This window comes from Orcinus orca, chromosome 7, assembly GCF_937001465.1.
Source record: "Orcinus orca chromosome 7, mOrcOrc1.1, whole genome shotgun sequence".
Classification (NCBI taxonomy): domain Eukaryota; kingdom Metazoa; phylum Chordata; class Mammalia; order Artiodactyla; family Delphinidae; genus Orcinus; species Orcinus orca.
The window spans coordinates 16818247-16830584 of record NC_064565.1 but is presented as its reverse complement, the minus strand read 5'-3'; the positions used below and the strand labels follow the sequence as shown (position 1 = coordinate 16830584).

General features: G+C 47.4%; 1 protein-coding gene across 6 annotated transcripts in view; it reads right to left on the bottom strand.

The window, feature by feature from the left end:
- CLASP1 (cytoplasmic linker associated protein 1) overlaps positions 1-12338 on the bottom strand; it is a 269984-nt gene that overhangs the window by 229536 nt on the left and 28110 nt on the right. For all 6 annotated transcript variants that reach the window (XM_049712736.1, XM_049712737.1, XM_049712729.1 and 3 more), the window contains one exon: positions 5295-5774. In XM_049712736.1, coding sequence (XP_049568693.1) covers positions 5295-5489 — 195 coding nt within the window. In that variant the 5' untranslated portion in view covers positions 5490-5774. The remainder of the gene's footprint in view (positions 1-5294; positions 5775-12338) is intronic.

Genomic DNA, 12338 nt, shown 5'->3' with positions numbered 1-12338 from the left:
GAGCGAGACTGCCCAGCGCTGGCCGGACACTGTGAGGGAAGGGACCGGGCCTGTCTTTTCCCACGGTATACCCACCCCCAGGGCAGTACCCGCACAGGATAAGTGCTTAATGTACTTCAGCCATTGCATGGACACCTGGGTTCAAGTCCCAGAAACCTTAATTACCAGCTCTGTCACCTTAAACAAGTTACCTGATTTATGTGCACGTCAATGTCTTCATCTGTAAAATGAGGATAACAAGATCTACTTCACATGGTAATGATACGTTAAAATGAACACATCTTTAGCACAACTTCTGGTACATAGGAAACGTCCCATAACCGTGGGTCGTTATTATTCTACAGTATTAAATACGAGTCCACAGTCACTTATCTAAAACTCTGGAGGCCAAATGTGTTCTGGAACACAGAATTTTCACGTTTTAGAAAGATAAAATGCTGCACACAGTTTTAGACAGATAGACAGACAGGCAGGGACAGATGGATAGGTGGATAGATGGACAGATGGATAGATGGATAGATAGGTATCCCCTTGAACAGAACCTGGGCCAGCACCCACCATCAAACGTGAATATTTCTACAGCACAACATGCCCTAAGCAGGTAAGTAAGGACCATAAGTAGTCTCACATCGGTTCACTTCACATCAAATGAAAAATGAAGAACACTAGGCCTTCAGAGATTTGGGGAATTTGTAACTGCAGAGAAGGGACTGTGGGACTATATTCACAAAAGCACCTGGTCCCCACTGGGATGCTCTGTTCCGATCAGCCCACTAGACACGCACGTTCCTGCCCTGTGAGAACCTGCCAGGCTGCACGCACGGAGCTGTTTGGCTCAGTACAAGTTGCTCAGATGACCTGGGAAAGCTGGGAAAGGCTCCCTCAATTCCCTCCAACTGCCATGGCCCAGGTGGCCTCCCCAGGTGAGCTCACTCTTACCTTCATCCCTTCTCACCTAAAGGGGCAGGGGGAGACAAGAAAAGTGGCTGGTGGTACATCAGGAATCTAGTCCACCATCTTCCTCTTTCTTTGAGTTTTATTCAGGAAAAACAGGAAGAGGAGACCACATAAATGAGGGCAGCCATATTCAAATTTTTCGTTGTTTTTTTAATTTTTAATGTCAGACTAATCTAGAAAAGAAGCCCCATATCAAGAAGAAGTCTCCCATCTCCTCCGTGTCTCCCACGGTCATGGTGACATCGACTTACGAAGCTCTTCCAGCAACGGGGTGGTGTGGGGTGGTGAAAGGTGCCCCACAGTGTAGCCCCAGGGTGTGCCGCCTGTATGAGGACATTACTTAAAGAACCAATTACTCACTCCCCCAGGTGACCCAAGAAAGTCCAAAGCTGAAACTGAGCAGGACCTGTAGGGGCTCCTGGGTACGGGGAGCCCTTCCGTTCAGCCTCCATGACCTTCCCTGAGTTCCGAGGGGCAGATTCCACCGGTTGCTAATCCAGGAAGGGAGGGGATGGAGAGACATGGGAGGAGCAGCCAGGAAACAACAGTGCAGCCTTGGGGCAGGGTCCTGGTTCCTCCTCAAGGGACACTTAGTTTTCGAGGGCAAGGAGCCTGCTGTAACCCCCTCTGCCTGGCAAAGCAATAAAGTTACTCTTTTCTACTTCACCCAACACTCTGTCTCTGAGATTCAATTCAGCACCCCGTGTAGAGAGGCACCCGTGATCACAGCCAGCTCACAGCAGATAACCAGCAATAGGCTAGCAGAACGCATACTGACCCTAAAATGAGTCTGCACAAGAGAGCTAAAATGCTCCGAAAGCAAACTGCGTTCTATTTAACCTAAATGAATGCTCCGTTATTCCCAACTTATGTGCAAATTATAAGGCTCGCTCTTCCCCCAGTTGAATCACGAATGGTTCCCACCAGTAAAGGAGAAGCATTTACACATAGTAGGTGCTCAATGTTCTAGCTTAGTGCTGGGGTTGGCAAACTACGGTCCAGGGGACCAACTGACCTTCTACCTGTTCCCGTACGTACTTTAAGTCTTGCTGGAACACAGCCACACCCATTCACGAACACATTCTCTGGGGCTGCTTTTGCATCATAATGGCCCAAACTAGTTAAATATTTACAAGAAGACCACAGGGCCCACCAAACCTGATATTTACCTCTATTCTTCAAGTTTGCTGACCTCTATTCTTCTGAAAGGAACACTGGCTAGGAAATCAGACAGACCTACATTTTTTTTTTTTTTTTTTTTGCGGTACGCAGGCCTCTCACTGTTGTGGCCTCTTCCGTTATGGAGCACAGGCCCCGGACGCACAGGCTCAGCAGCCATGGCTCACAGGCCTAGCCGCTCCGCCGCACGTGGGATCCTCCCGGACCGGGGCACGAACCCATGTCCCCTGCATCGGCAGGCGGACTCTCAACCACTGCGCCACCAGGGAAGCCTGACCTACATTTTTTTATTACTTATTTATTTATTTACTTGGCCACGCTGCGTGGTGTGTGGGATCTCAGTTCCCCAACCAGGGATCAAACCCATGCCCCCCGCAGTGCAAGCATGGAGTCTTAACCACTGGATCACCAGGGAGGTCCCCAGAGAGACCTACATTTAAATCCCAGTTCCATAATCACAAGTAGAAATTACCTCGCAATTCTCAGTAATTTCAGTGACCTCATGTATAAGATTAGGATACCACTATCTACCTTGCAGGGGTGTTATGAAGATTAAATGAGATACTGAATGCATACAGTAAATAAGCAAGAAATGATAGCTATTAAACTTTAATCAAAACCAGGTACAAATTTGTCTACCATGTTAAGAAATACTCAAAGGTAAAGTGATTCAAGCTTCAGCCAACTATTTTTTTTAAATAAGACCTTGTGCTTGCATTCATCTACATTCCCTGCTAGGAAAAGGAATAACAATACCCAAGCACTACTGTTTTGGAAAGCCAAAAGTACTTCCCTTTTCCTCTCTTATCTTTTTAGTCCTGAATTTAAAAATAAAAAATTTCAAGAAGCCAAGCTTCAGAGAATTATTTAATACAAAGTGAATCCCTTCGAATAAAACTTAAAGTGTACTTCAGGCTCTGAAAGAGAAATCTTGCTCTACGATAAAGGAAAAACACAGGTATGGGTCCCTAAAAGATACGTTTCCAGATTTCAGTAAAGCAACCAGGAACACTTGCCAAGAGTATGCCTAAGTTCCTGAGTTCACACAGGTAACCAGGATTCGTTGAGCACCTGCTATGTTCCAGGCTCTAGGCTCCAGGTGTGAACAAGGCCCATAGTCACCATACTTAGAGACCTTAGAGACCGGGGGGGTGCTCAGCACTGGGTCAGATCAGAACCACAAGACATGGCCTTGACTCCAAAGCCATCAGGATGAAGTCACACAAGATATCAGAGCTTGAGGGCCCTGAGAGAAGATGTAGTCAAACACCTGCCCTGCACAGACAGGTAAAGTGATTTGTGCATGACGGCACGCGAGTCAGCAGCAAACCCCTTCTTCCTGCTTTCCTTCCCACCGAGCTGTCTGTCTTAGAAAGTACTTCACAAAGGGTCAAGTCTTAATCTTTCACTCCTTTGTGACTCTGCAATTCCTATTACGAAAAAAAGACCCAGTCTTCAAACCTCTGGGCTCCTCCAGACAACGTTACTACTTTCTTCTTCTGTCTTCCCACCAAATTCTGTGCATCTCTATTACTGCACACTGAACACTGACTGGAACCACTCCCTTATTTATTCATGCCCACTCCGCCCCCCCGCCCCCCAGACTACAAGCTCCTTGAAGACAGGAACCAAGTCTTAATACTGACTGATACTCCTATCCCTCACCTCCTCCTTCCTATCAGGAGTCCGATACCATCCGAGTACCCCGCCTCTTCCACACGGCCACACGCTTCGCTCAGGGGAGGCTGAACCCCTTTGTAGGACCCGGAGGTTGAGCGTGATGGCTGAAGGCCACCGTGGACACCTGTCCATTTCCAGCGATACTATGGTGGGCGCGCAAAGCCATTCTGGCCAATGTGATGTAAAAAAGTCTGCTGGGGAGCTTCAGAGAAGGTTTCCTCCCAAGTACCAAGTAAAAGACACAAGCAGACATTCTTCTTCCCTGGCCATTGCATTAACTATGCAGACTTAACGGAAATTACTCAATCTCCTTATGATAGATAACTTTAAGTCAACTAAGTCAGCGTTCAGTTACTCTGAGCCAGAAGCATCCTGATTTGCACACAGAAAGGTTCGTGGAGCCGTGATTCAAACACAGACAAGGAGACTTCCCAGACCTCAAAAATGTAAGGGACTAGAGAGTCTCTATCACCCTCCCCTTTGTAACGCTCCCACCACCCAGCAGCCACCACTTGTTAATTTCAGCTAAATGAATAAAACAGATGAATGAAACAGGAAATTGAAGCTCGGCTTTCAAAGACTATTAGGGTAAATTTTATGTCAAGTTTTAAGTGAACTATTAGGGCCCGAGGTAACCAGTCTAAAGCCTGCTGACTCTTAGATAAGATCAAGGTTTAATGTAATTGGAAAACAGTCTATACCAGAGCAAACAAAGAAATCCTGTAAGCACCCTTTCCAAGTCCGAATCCATGTCAGAAGACTGGTTCAATGAAAAAATCACAAAAGGTTCTGTTTCTGGAAGCCCGACTGTCTATAATGTCTATAGCACCTATTAGCACATGTCCCACGCTGTCTTCCCCCTCAACCGGATCCAAAGAGACCACCTTCTTAACAAACTAAAGGTGGGGAGGGCGAGGGGGGGAAACGACACCTCTTCAGCACTTTGAGCCCAGCCCAGTTTCCATTCATGGGACCCCACCTGGCCCTTCCCACCCGCCAAGGGCACCTGAAGAGCCTTGATCTTTGGAACCTAAAGGATATCCTCCAGGCCTTTACACACAAGTCACCGGAGGGCCCTTGGCTGAGTACCTGGGCCAACTTCAAAACAGCTAAAATGCAGGTAAAATGCCCACATCCTACTGCCAATTCCACCCCCAGAGAAAATCGGTGAAGCCACTTGCTCTTCATGAAGGGCCAGTCACTGCTAGACACGATAGTCACTTTAACTTCAAGGCTGCAAATGCTTGCAACCTCTCCCACATAAAAGCCTCTCTTTATCCGGTCACTTGGCCTTCTCTCAGTGCGCTAAAGGACAAGGGGTTTTCTGAGCTCCAACAAAAATCAAAGAAAACTCTACTTCCTCTTACTGGAAAGCAAGGGATCATACTGACGGCTCACAAAGTGTTCTCCTAGGACCCATTCTGATCCCCCACGGCTGCCCGGCCACCTAGAAGAGCGTCTTCCAGCGCATGGCTTACCTTGTAATTGCTGGAGTTCACCCAAAAGGTAGCGAGTCCGTCCACGAGCTTGTCTAATGTGGTCTGGTCATGCTCAAGGTCGGCAGACTTCTGTTTGTCTGAGAAATAGTCTATCAGTTCTTGGCCAACCTGCAGTCGCTTCCCCACATCCTTCTGCAGCACCTGTGCCAGGCAGGCCTCCATGCGAGGCTCCATGGTGGAATTCCAATCCAGAGCCAGCCGAAGCTAGAGGGCAGTCAGGGTGACACCCTCCCAGCAAGCGTCCCCGGGAGGCGGCCTCTTTGTTTGCTGAAGGTTACTAAGAGCCTGTGTTTCAGAGATGCAATCTGGGGAATGGCAACAATGCACCATGTGTGTCTGAAGAGCAGCTGGTAGGATATTAAAAGTCCAATTTAAATAACTAGTAGGGGAGAAGGGAGTGAGTGGCAGAGTGATGTTCTCCTCCTGGGTCTGGAATACTTCATAATTCAGCAGTCCATTCTGAAAAGTTAGAGAAGAGAACGACAAATCAGCACAGGTAACAAAACTCTCCAATGCTCGGAAACGTTCAATCACAGACAAAGCAGCTCACGCTGCAGCATCGTTTATAAGCACAAGTGGAGCGAGAAGCATGAACGCTTGGCAACCATATCCGAATAACATAATTATTATTTTTATCAGGAAGAACACTGAAGCCCAAAGCAAAGAGCCAATGAGCTTGACAGTTGGTGGGTTGAGGTTTTTCACAATTTTCCAGTTTGTAAATGCACCAGTCAGGAGAGCAATCATCTGCTTCAGCTGGAAGATTTATTTGTAGCTTAAATTTTGCTTCCCACCAAAAACCTAACACCACTCTGTGTCTGAATCCTGTAGGTACTGTAGCTTACTGTTTCACTCTCAGTTTTCTAAAAATCCAAGTGCTGGAAGTGAGGCAGGCTCCACAGAAACACCACTGACCAAACTGGCCAGCCCGGTAACACTAACCAAAGCCGAAGGCAGCACCTGCACCAAACTTCTTGCTCAGCAGCTTCACAACAGGGTGAGCAGGTAGTGGTCCCTGCCTCTTCCTCCAAAGAGTGATGGAGGGAGAAAAGGAAATAGGCTCACATTCTGATCACATTCTATTGACACAGTGTTCTCCACTGACAATAGCACCAACTGGGCTGGGTGTTTTGTTACAAAATCAGGAGACCTCAAAATCGCGCTTGGGGTAGCGCAAAACACATGATATGGGGAAAGTACCAAAATAATTTTCATTAGACAAATTAAACAGGCCGACCATCTAATCTACAGCTGCTGGAACAACTGTACACATTTATATGTTACAATTTCTTCTCTCAATTCCTTCCATTCTAACCCAAGAAGACGCACAGAAAACCTGTCTTCAAGAGGCAGCATCCCCCCGACCCTGTACCAAATAGAAACGTTCTTCACGCCAACAGCAGACGCCGACTCTCAGGGGTTCAGCAGGTAGAGCTGACCTTATAAATCAAGTAAGGTTAAAATTCGGTGCAGGGTGACTCTTCCAGTCTGAGCACAGGGAATCTCTCCCTTCCTGTCATCACCCCCACCCCATTCCTCCCCACAGCAAAAAAGCACAATGCTCTCTCTGAGTTCTAGAATGAGAAACAAGCCAAGTCATTCAATGAGGAAAACCCTCCTGCAAAGTCCCTGGCACTTAATTACCCATCTTCTGCTTTACTTCCAATCAAGAAGACTCGCTGTCTCACGTGGCAATCCCTCCTTAAATGGAGGAAATACACGCTTTCCAGTCATTTCCACACCCTGAAACTTGTCCCTCCTTCCCATGAAAGAACTTCAAATACAGAAAAGGAGCTATTACCCTTCACTCCAACTTTTAGTCCAAACAAAATATCCCCAGTTCCCTAATGAGCTCCTATGTCGGACTAATGAAGGGTTCAGTGATACAGGAAAAGTGGAGAAACCAACAGAACCTTTTCTTTCTGGGCCCAATTTTAGCCCAAGAAGGAGCTCTAATAAGGTCAAGCTTGTGACAGATTAAAAAGGGCCACAGATGCTTTGCTACTCCCTCTTCCACCGAGGTGGGGTCTCATTCCCGCACAGTGACCCTGGGATTGGTCTGAGCCTTGCTTTGGCCAGTGGGAAATCAGAGACTGCAGGAGCGAGCAGAGGTCACGTGGAGCTTGCGTGACTGCTGTGCTGTCAGAAAGCTGGTCTAGACTCCTGAACACGAGAGGCCATTAGAGGAGAACCAACATGCTTCAAAAACAGCCGGCAGCACCTGCCAGACACGTGAGTGAGTCCACGGAGGGACCATTCAGCCTCTCCTGTCATCCTCTGACTGCGGCTACACAAATACATCTAAGGAGACAAAAACCACCAGGTTAAACCACAAAAGGGTAAGAAATAGTTCATTGTTGTTTTAAGCCACGAGATTTGTGGTGCTTTGTTACACAACAGTAGATATCTGATACACTCCTTCTTCCCCTAAACATCTATCTTTCATTCTCAATGAAAAGAATCTCATATCCTTTATTCCTTCAAGGGGCCTAAAATCAACAGACACTAACCAGCAATGATGATGATGATGCCGTTTTTGAGCAACCACATGAGGTGTCAGGCTCTATGGTAGATGATTTGTACAGACTATCTCTAATTCTCCAACCCACTCTATAAAGGAGATATTAACATCCCTATTTTACAGAGAAAGAAACTGAGGCAAAGGTAAGTAATTTTCTAAGGTTGCGTGGCCATAAGCTTCCCTTCCCCACCTTCAAACCCTTGTTACTACAAGTCTGGCCTAGTTCTGTTCTGACTCAGGGAAAGAAGGTCAGACTTCATGCTTAGCTGGGAAGCAACAGGCAAGAGAGTGAAGTCTCCACTCCCCAGGGAGGAAGGAGCCCTGCATTCAAGTCTCTTTCCTGTGATTTTTAAAATACATATTATATCAAAACGTCCTCTTCAGCTGGAATTCTGTAAGATTTCTAACAAATAAGTATATGCTTCTTGATGGTAATTATGCAGTAAAGCTTTAGCATACTCAAAAGTAGGTCACAAACTCCTTACGGAGGAAACCCACAGAATGAGATACTAGAAGCCTTCACGCATTAAGCAGACTGGTCCTCTCTGTTCTCTCTTTTTCTCCTTAATTTAAAAAAAGAAGTAACGGATGATCCCCTCCTGCACAAAAGTACAAGACCTCCCTCCCACGCCTGTCCCCCAGCCACTGCGTTTCCCCACCTAAAAGTGAAGACTGTCGCTAGCTTCCTGTACCTCCTTGCACAGATATTTTTAGCTACCCAAGCAAATAAGTATATGTGTTCTCCCCTCTGTACCCCCCAGGGAGAGTTTCCTAAGCATTTAAATTACATCACAAGAAGCAGCCCAACTCTGCTGCAGGCCAACAGGAAAAAGTTAAAAAATACCAGGTTCAGCAAGAATGAAGAAACACACAGCAGGACAGCCTGATGTAATGTACACATGTGAGACAGCCTCCAGTCTTGACTCTGCCCTTCCTGAGTGGCAATGGGAAGAATACTGGCTCCACATTCATTAAGTAAGATTAAGGGTGGGAAGGGCTTGCACAGGGCATTTTTGTTTGTTTTGCGGTACGCGGGCCTCTCACTGCTGTGGCCTCTCCCATTGCAGAGCCCAGGTTCCGGATGCGCAGGCTCAGTGGCCATGGCTCACGGGCCCAGCCGCTCCATGGCACGTGGTATCTTCCCAGACCGGGGCACGAACCCGTGTCCCCTGCATCGGCAGGCGGACTCTCAACCACGGCGCCACCAGGGAAGCCCTGCACAGGGCATTTTTAAAAAATAGCTCCAGGACTTCCCTGGAGGTCCAGTGGTTAAGACTCTGCACTTCCCAGGCAGGGGGCCCGGGTTGGATCCCTGGTCGGGGAAATAAGATGCCACATGCCACGTGGCGTGGCCAAAAATAAAATAAAATAAAAAGTACTTTACATTAAAATAAATAAATAATAAAAAATAGATCCTCTCTCGATCGCTTACTTACGGTCCCTACTCTGTGGCACTTGGGCCACAACCATAGATGAGTGCCGAGGACAGGGGCAGAGAACAGAACCAGCTGTGAGCTCTGATCTTCTGCGTCTACTGCAGGCTTCTCCATAAGAGAAGTTCAAGGTAGGACCATTTTCACTCGTGACCGAAAACAGCAATGAGTTAATATTTCTCCTAAGTGTATAGACTGGCTGGGCTCAGCTGGCAGGTCCTTCTGCTAATCTTGCCTGGGATCACTCAGGCAGCTGCTGTCATCTGCCAGCCTGACTACAGCTGAAGAGTCTACAGTGGCATCACCCACATGTCTGAGGCACTGATGCTGGCTGTTGGCTGGACCTCTTGCCACACGTGACCTCTAACCACTCAGTAATATAGTCTGCAGTTCACTATACGTGGTTGGAACATTCCAAGATGGCGAAGGGAAGTGGCCAGGCCTCTCAAGGCCCAGGACACAGAACGTGCAAATCACTTCTGCAACATTCTATGGGTCAAAGCAAGTCACAAGGTCAGCCCAGAACAAAAATGTGAGCAAATGGATTCTACCAGTTAAAAGGAGCCACAAAATATTGCAGCCATGTGCTTCAATCTAACATATATGTAGTCATGTATGTAGTGGGTATCTGTAGAATGACTACATGGATGGGGTAAATACATTTGTCTTCTCTGTCTGCCCATTATCTTGATTACTTTTATTTAACCATCAATTTATCATATATCACATCTCCTTACAAAAGATACAAAAGAAATGACTATAATCTATGACTTGACTTGAAAACGCTTCCAACTTACTTGGAGAGAACAAGAGATACGTACTCACAAAAAGCTTGTCAATGTGAGAATTCAGCACAAACACAGGGACTTCCCTGGTGGTCCAGTGGGTTAGACTCCACGCTCCCAATGCAGGGTGCCGAGGTTCCATCCCTGGTCGGGGAACTAGATCCCACATGCCACAACTAAAAGGTCCCGTGTGCCGCAACGAAGATCTTGCATGTCACAACTAAGATCCAGTGCAGCCAAATACACAAATAAATAGTAAAAAAAAAAAAAAAAAAAAAAAAAAACCCACAAACACAGGATGCACAGTTAGCAGACTTCACAGATAGAATGCCGCACCTGCCAAATAAGGGCTATGAATAAGTACTGTGGTTGTTTAGAGAAGGGATGGATCAAGAAGGCCTAGAATGACCAAGTCAAAACCAGTCAGACAAGGCTCAGTCTAAGCTTTGTCTCGAAACATGGACAGGACGTCCTACCTCAGTTATGGCACTTAATAGGGGGAAAAAGCCTAAGCAAGTGAGGGATGTGGAAACTTGTGAACGGTTGAGGGAAGAAGTGTGGCAACAGAGACAGTGAGATACCTCTGAGATGGGCAAGCATTATTACTCCCACTTTTTTTTTTTTTTTGGCCGTGCAGCTTGCGGGATCTTAGTTCCCCAACGAGGGATTGAACCCAGGCCACGGCAGTGAATGTGCTGAGTCCTAACCACTGGACCGCCAGGGCATTCCCATTACTCCCACTTTGAAGATAAAGAAATGAAGCTTAGAAAGGTTAGGCTAAAAAAATTTAAAAAAAAAAACAGGGGCTTCCCTGGTGGCGCAGTGGTTGAGAGTCCGCCTGCTGATGCAGGGGACACGGGTTCGTGCCCCGGTCCGGGAAGATCCCACATGCCCATGAGCCATGGCTGCTAAGCCTGCGCGTCTGGAGCCTGTGCTCCGCAACGGGAGAGGCCACAACAGTGAGAGGCCCGCGTACCGCAAAAAAAAAAAAAACAACAACAACCCTGCCCAAGATTTTAAAGCTAATAACTGTCGGGTGGTAATTGAAAATCAGATCTGCCTGGCCCCAAAGTTAGTATTATTTTTGTTATACTACAATACTATATACCACTGCCTCACTGAAAGTTCAAAGTATGGGTACTTAATAATTCAAACATGAAAATGTTAAAGTTATATGGGGCATGAGAAGTAGAGGATTAAGAAACAAGAAATCAAATTACAAAGCACTCAGGAAGCTTCAATAAAATAATATTCCATATCACAGCATCAAGTAGTACAATTTAAATTACCAGCACCAGTGAATCAATAAGCACATCAAAAATTTCCCTGGAAAATATGTAGAAAGCAGGCATCATAATGACAAGCCAACCCCGAAAACTAGAAACGAGCAGAACCAATCCACAGTAGGCAAAAGCAGCTGTTTCTATCAATAAGACAATTTTTCTGCCTTATCATCATTTGTATAATTACGATATGGTGTGAACCTTTAAAGACACCTGGCCGTGCCCCGCCAGCAGTGATTCTCTCTCCTCCTTGGACATCCCACAGCCCACTCACTGGTAGCCACACAGTCACTCAGTGAACAGACCCTGGGCCAGCGGTGTGACAAGTGCCCCAGGCTAACTCCTGGAAAGCACAAAAGGTAAGACTTGGTCAAGGCCCTCAAGGAGGTCATTGCCTGGAAGAAGGACGAGACAGAAAAGCAGGCGGTGGTGGCGGTACACGGACAGGCCCTAAGCCGGGGGCCTGGACATGGTGCTACAGTGGCAGAGAAAGGAGAAGCGGCTGCCTGAGGGAATTCAGCGGGGCACTTCAGGATGGGCCCCTGCCACGCACACCAGGCAGATGCAGCACCCGCCCCCCCCCCCCTCCGGCTTTCACACGTCACTCCCCCAGTCACTCCTCACCCACTGCGGATGCGGCCTCCAGCCTCCCTGCCTCCTTCCCCAGCTCCTCTCATCTCCTGTAGCGGCTTCACCACCCCTCGGCTGACAACATCCGCTCCTTTCAGCCTTCTGTTCTAGGCCCCAGCAAGCCCTCCTGGCCTGGTCCTCAGTTCCCTGCCATGCCATCCTCCTTTCCCACCACAACTGCCCATCCCTCCAGCTCTTTTGTTCAAGTGCATTGCCTCAACCTCGTCGATTCCATGAACTCCTTCCCAGTCTCACCTTCCTTTGAGTCTGCATTAAATTCCACAGAGGTGTCAACAGCATGGAGCTACCCTCCACTCTCTCTCCCTCGGGAGTCATTGCCTAGTAATCCCGAACCCTGGGTGGACCAGACA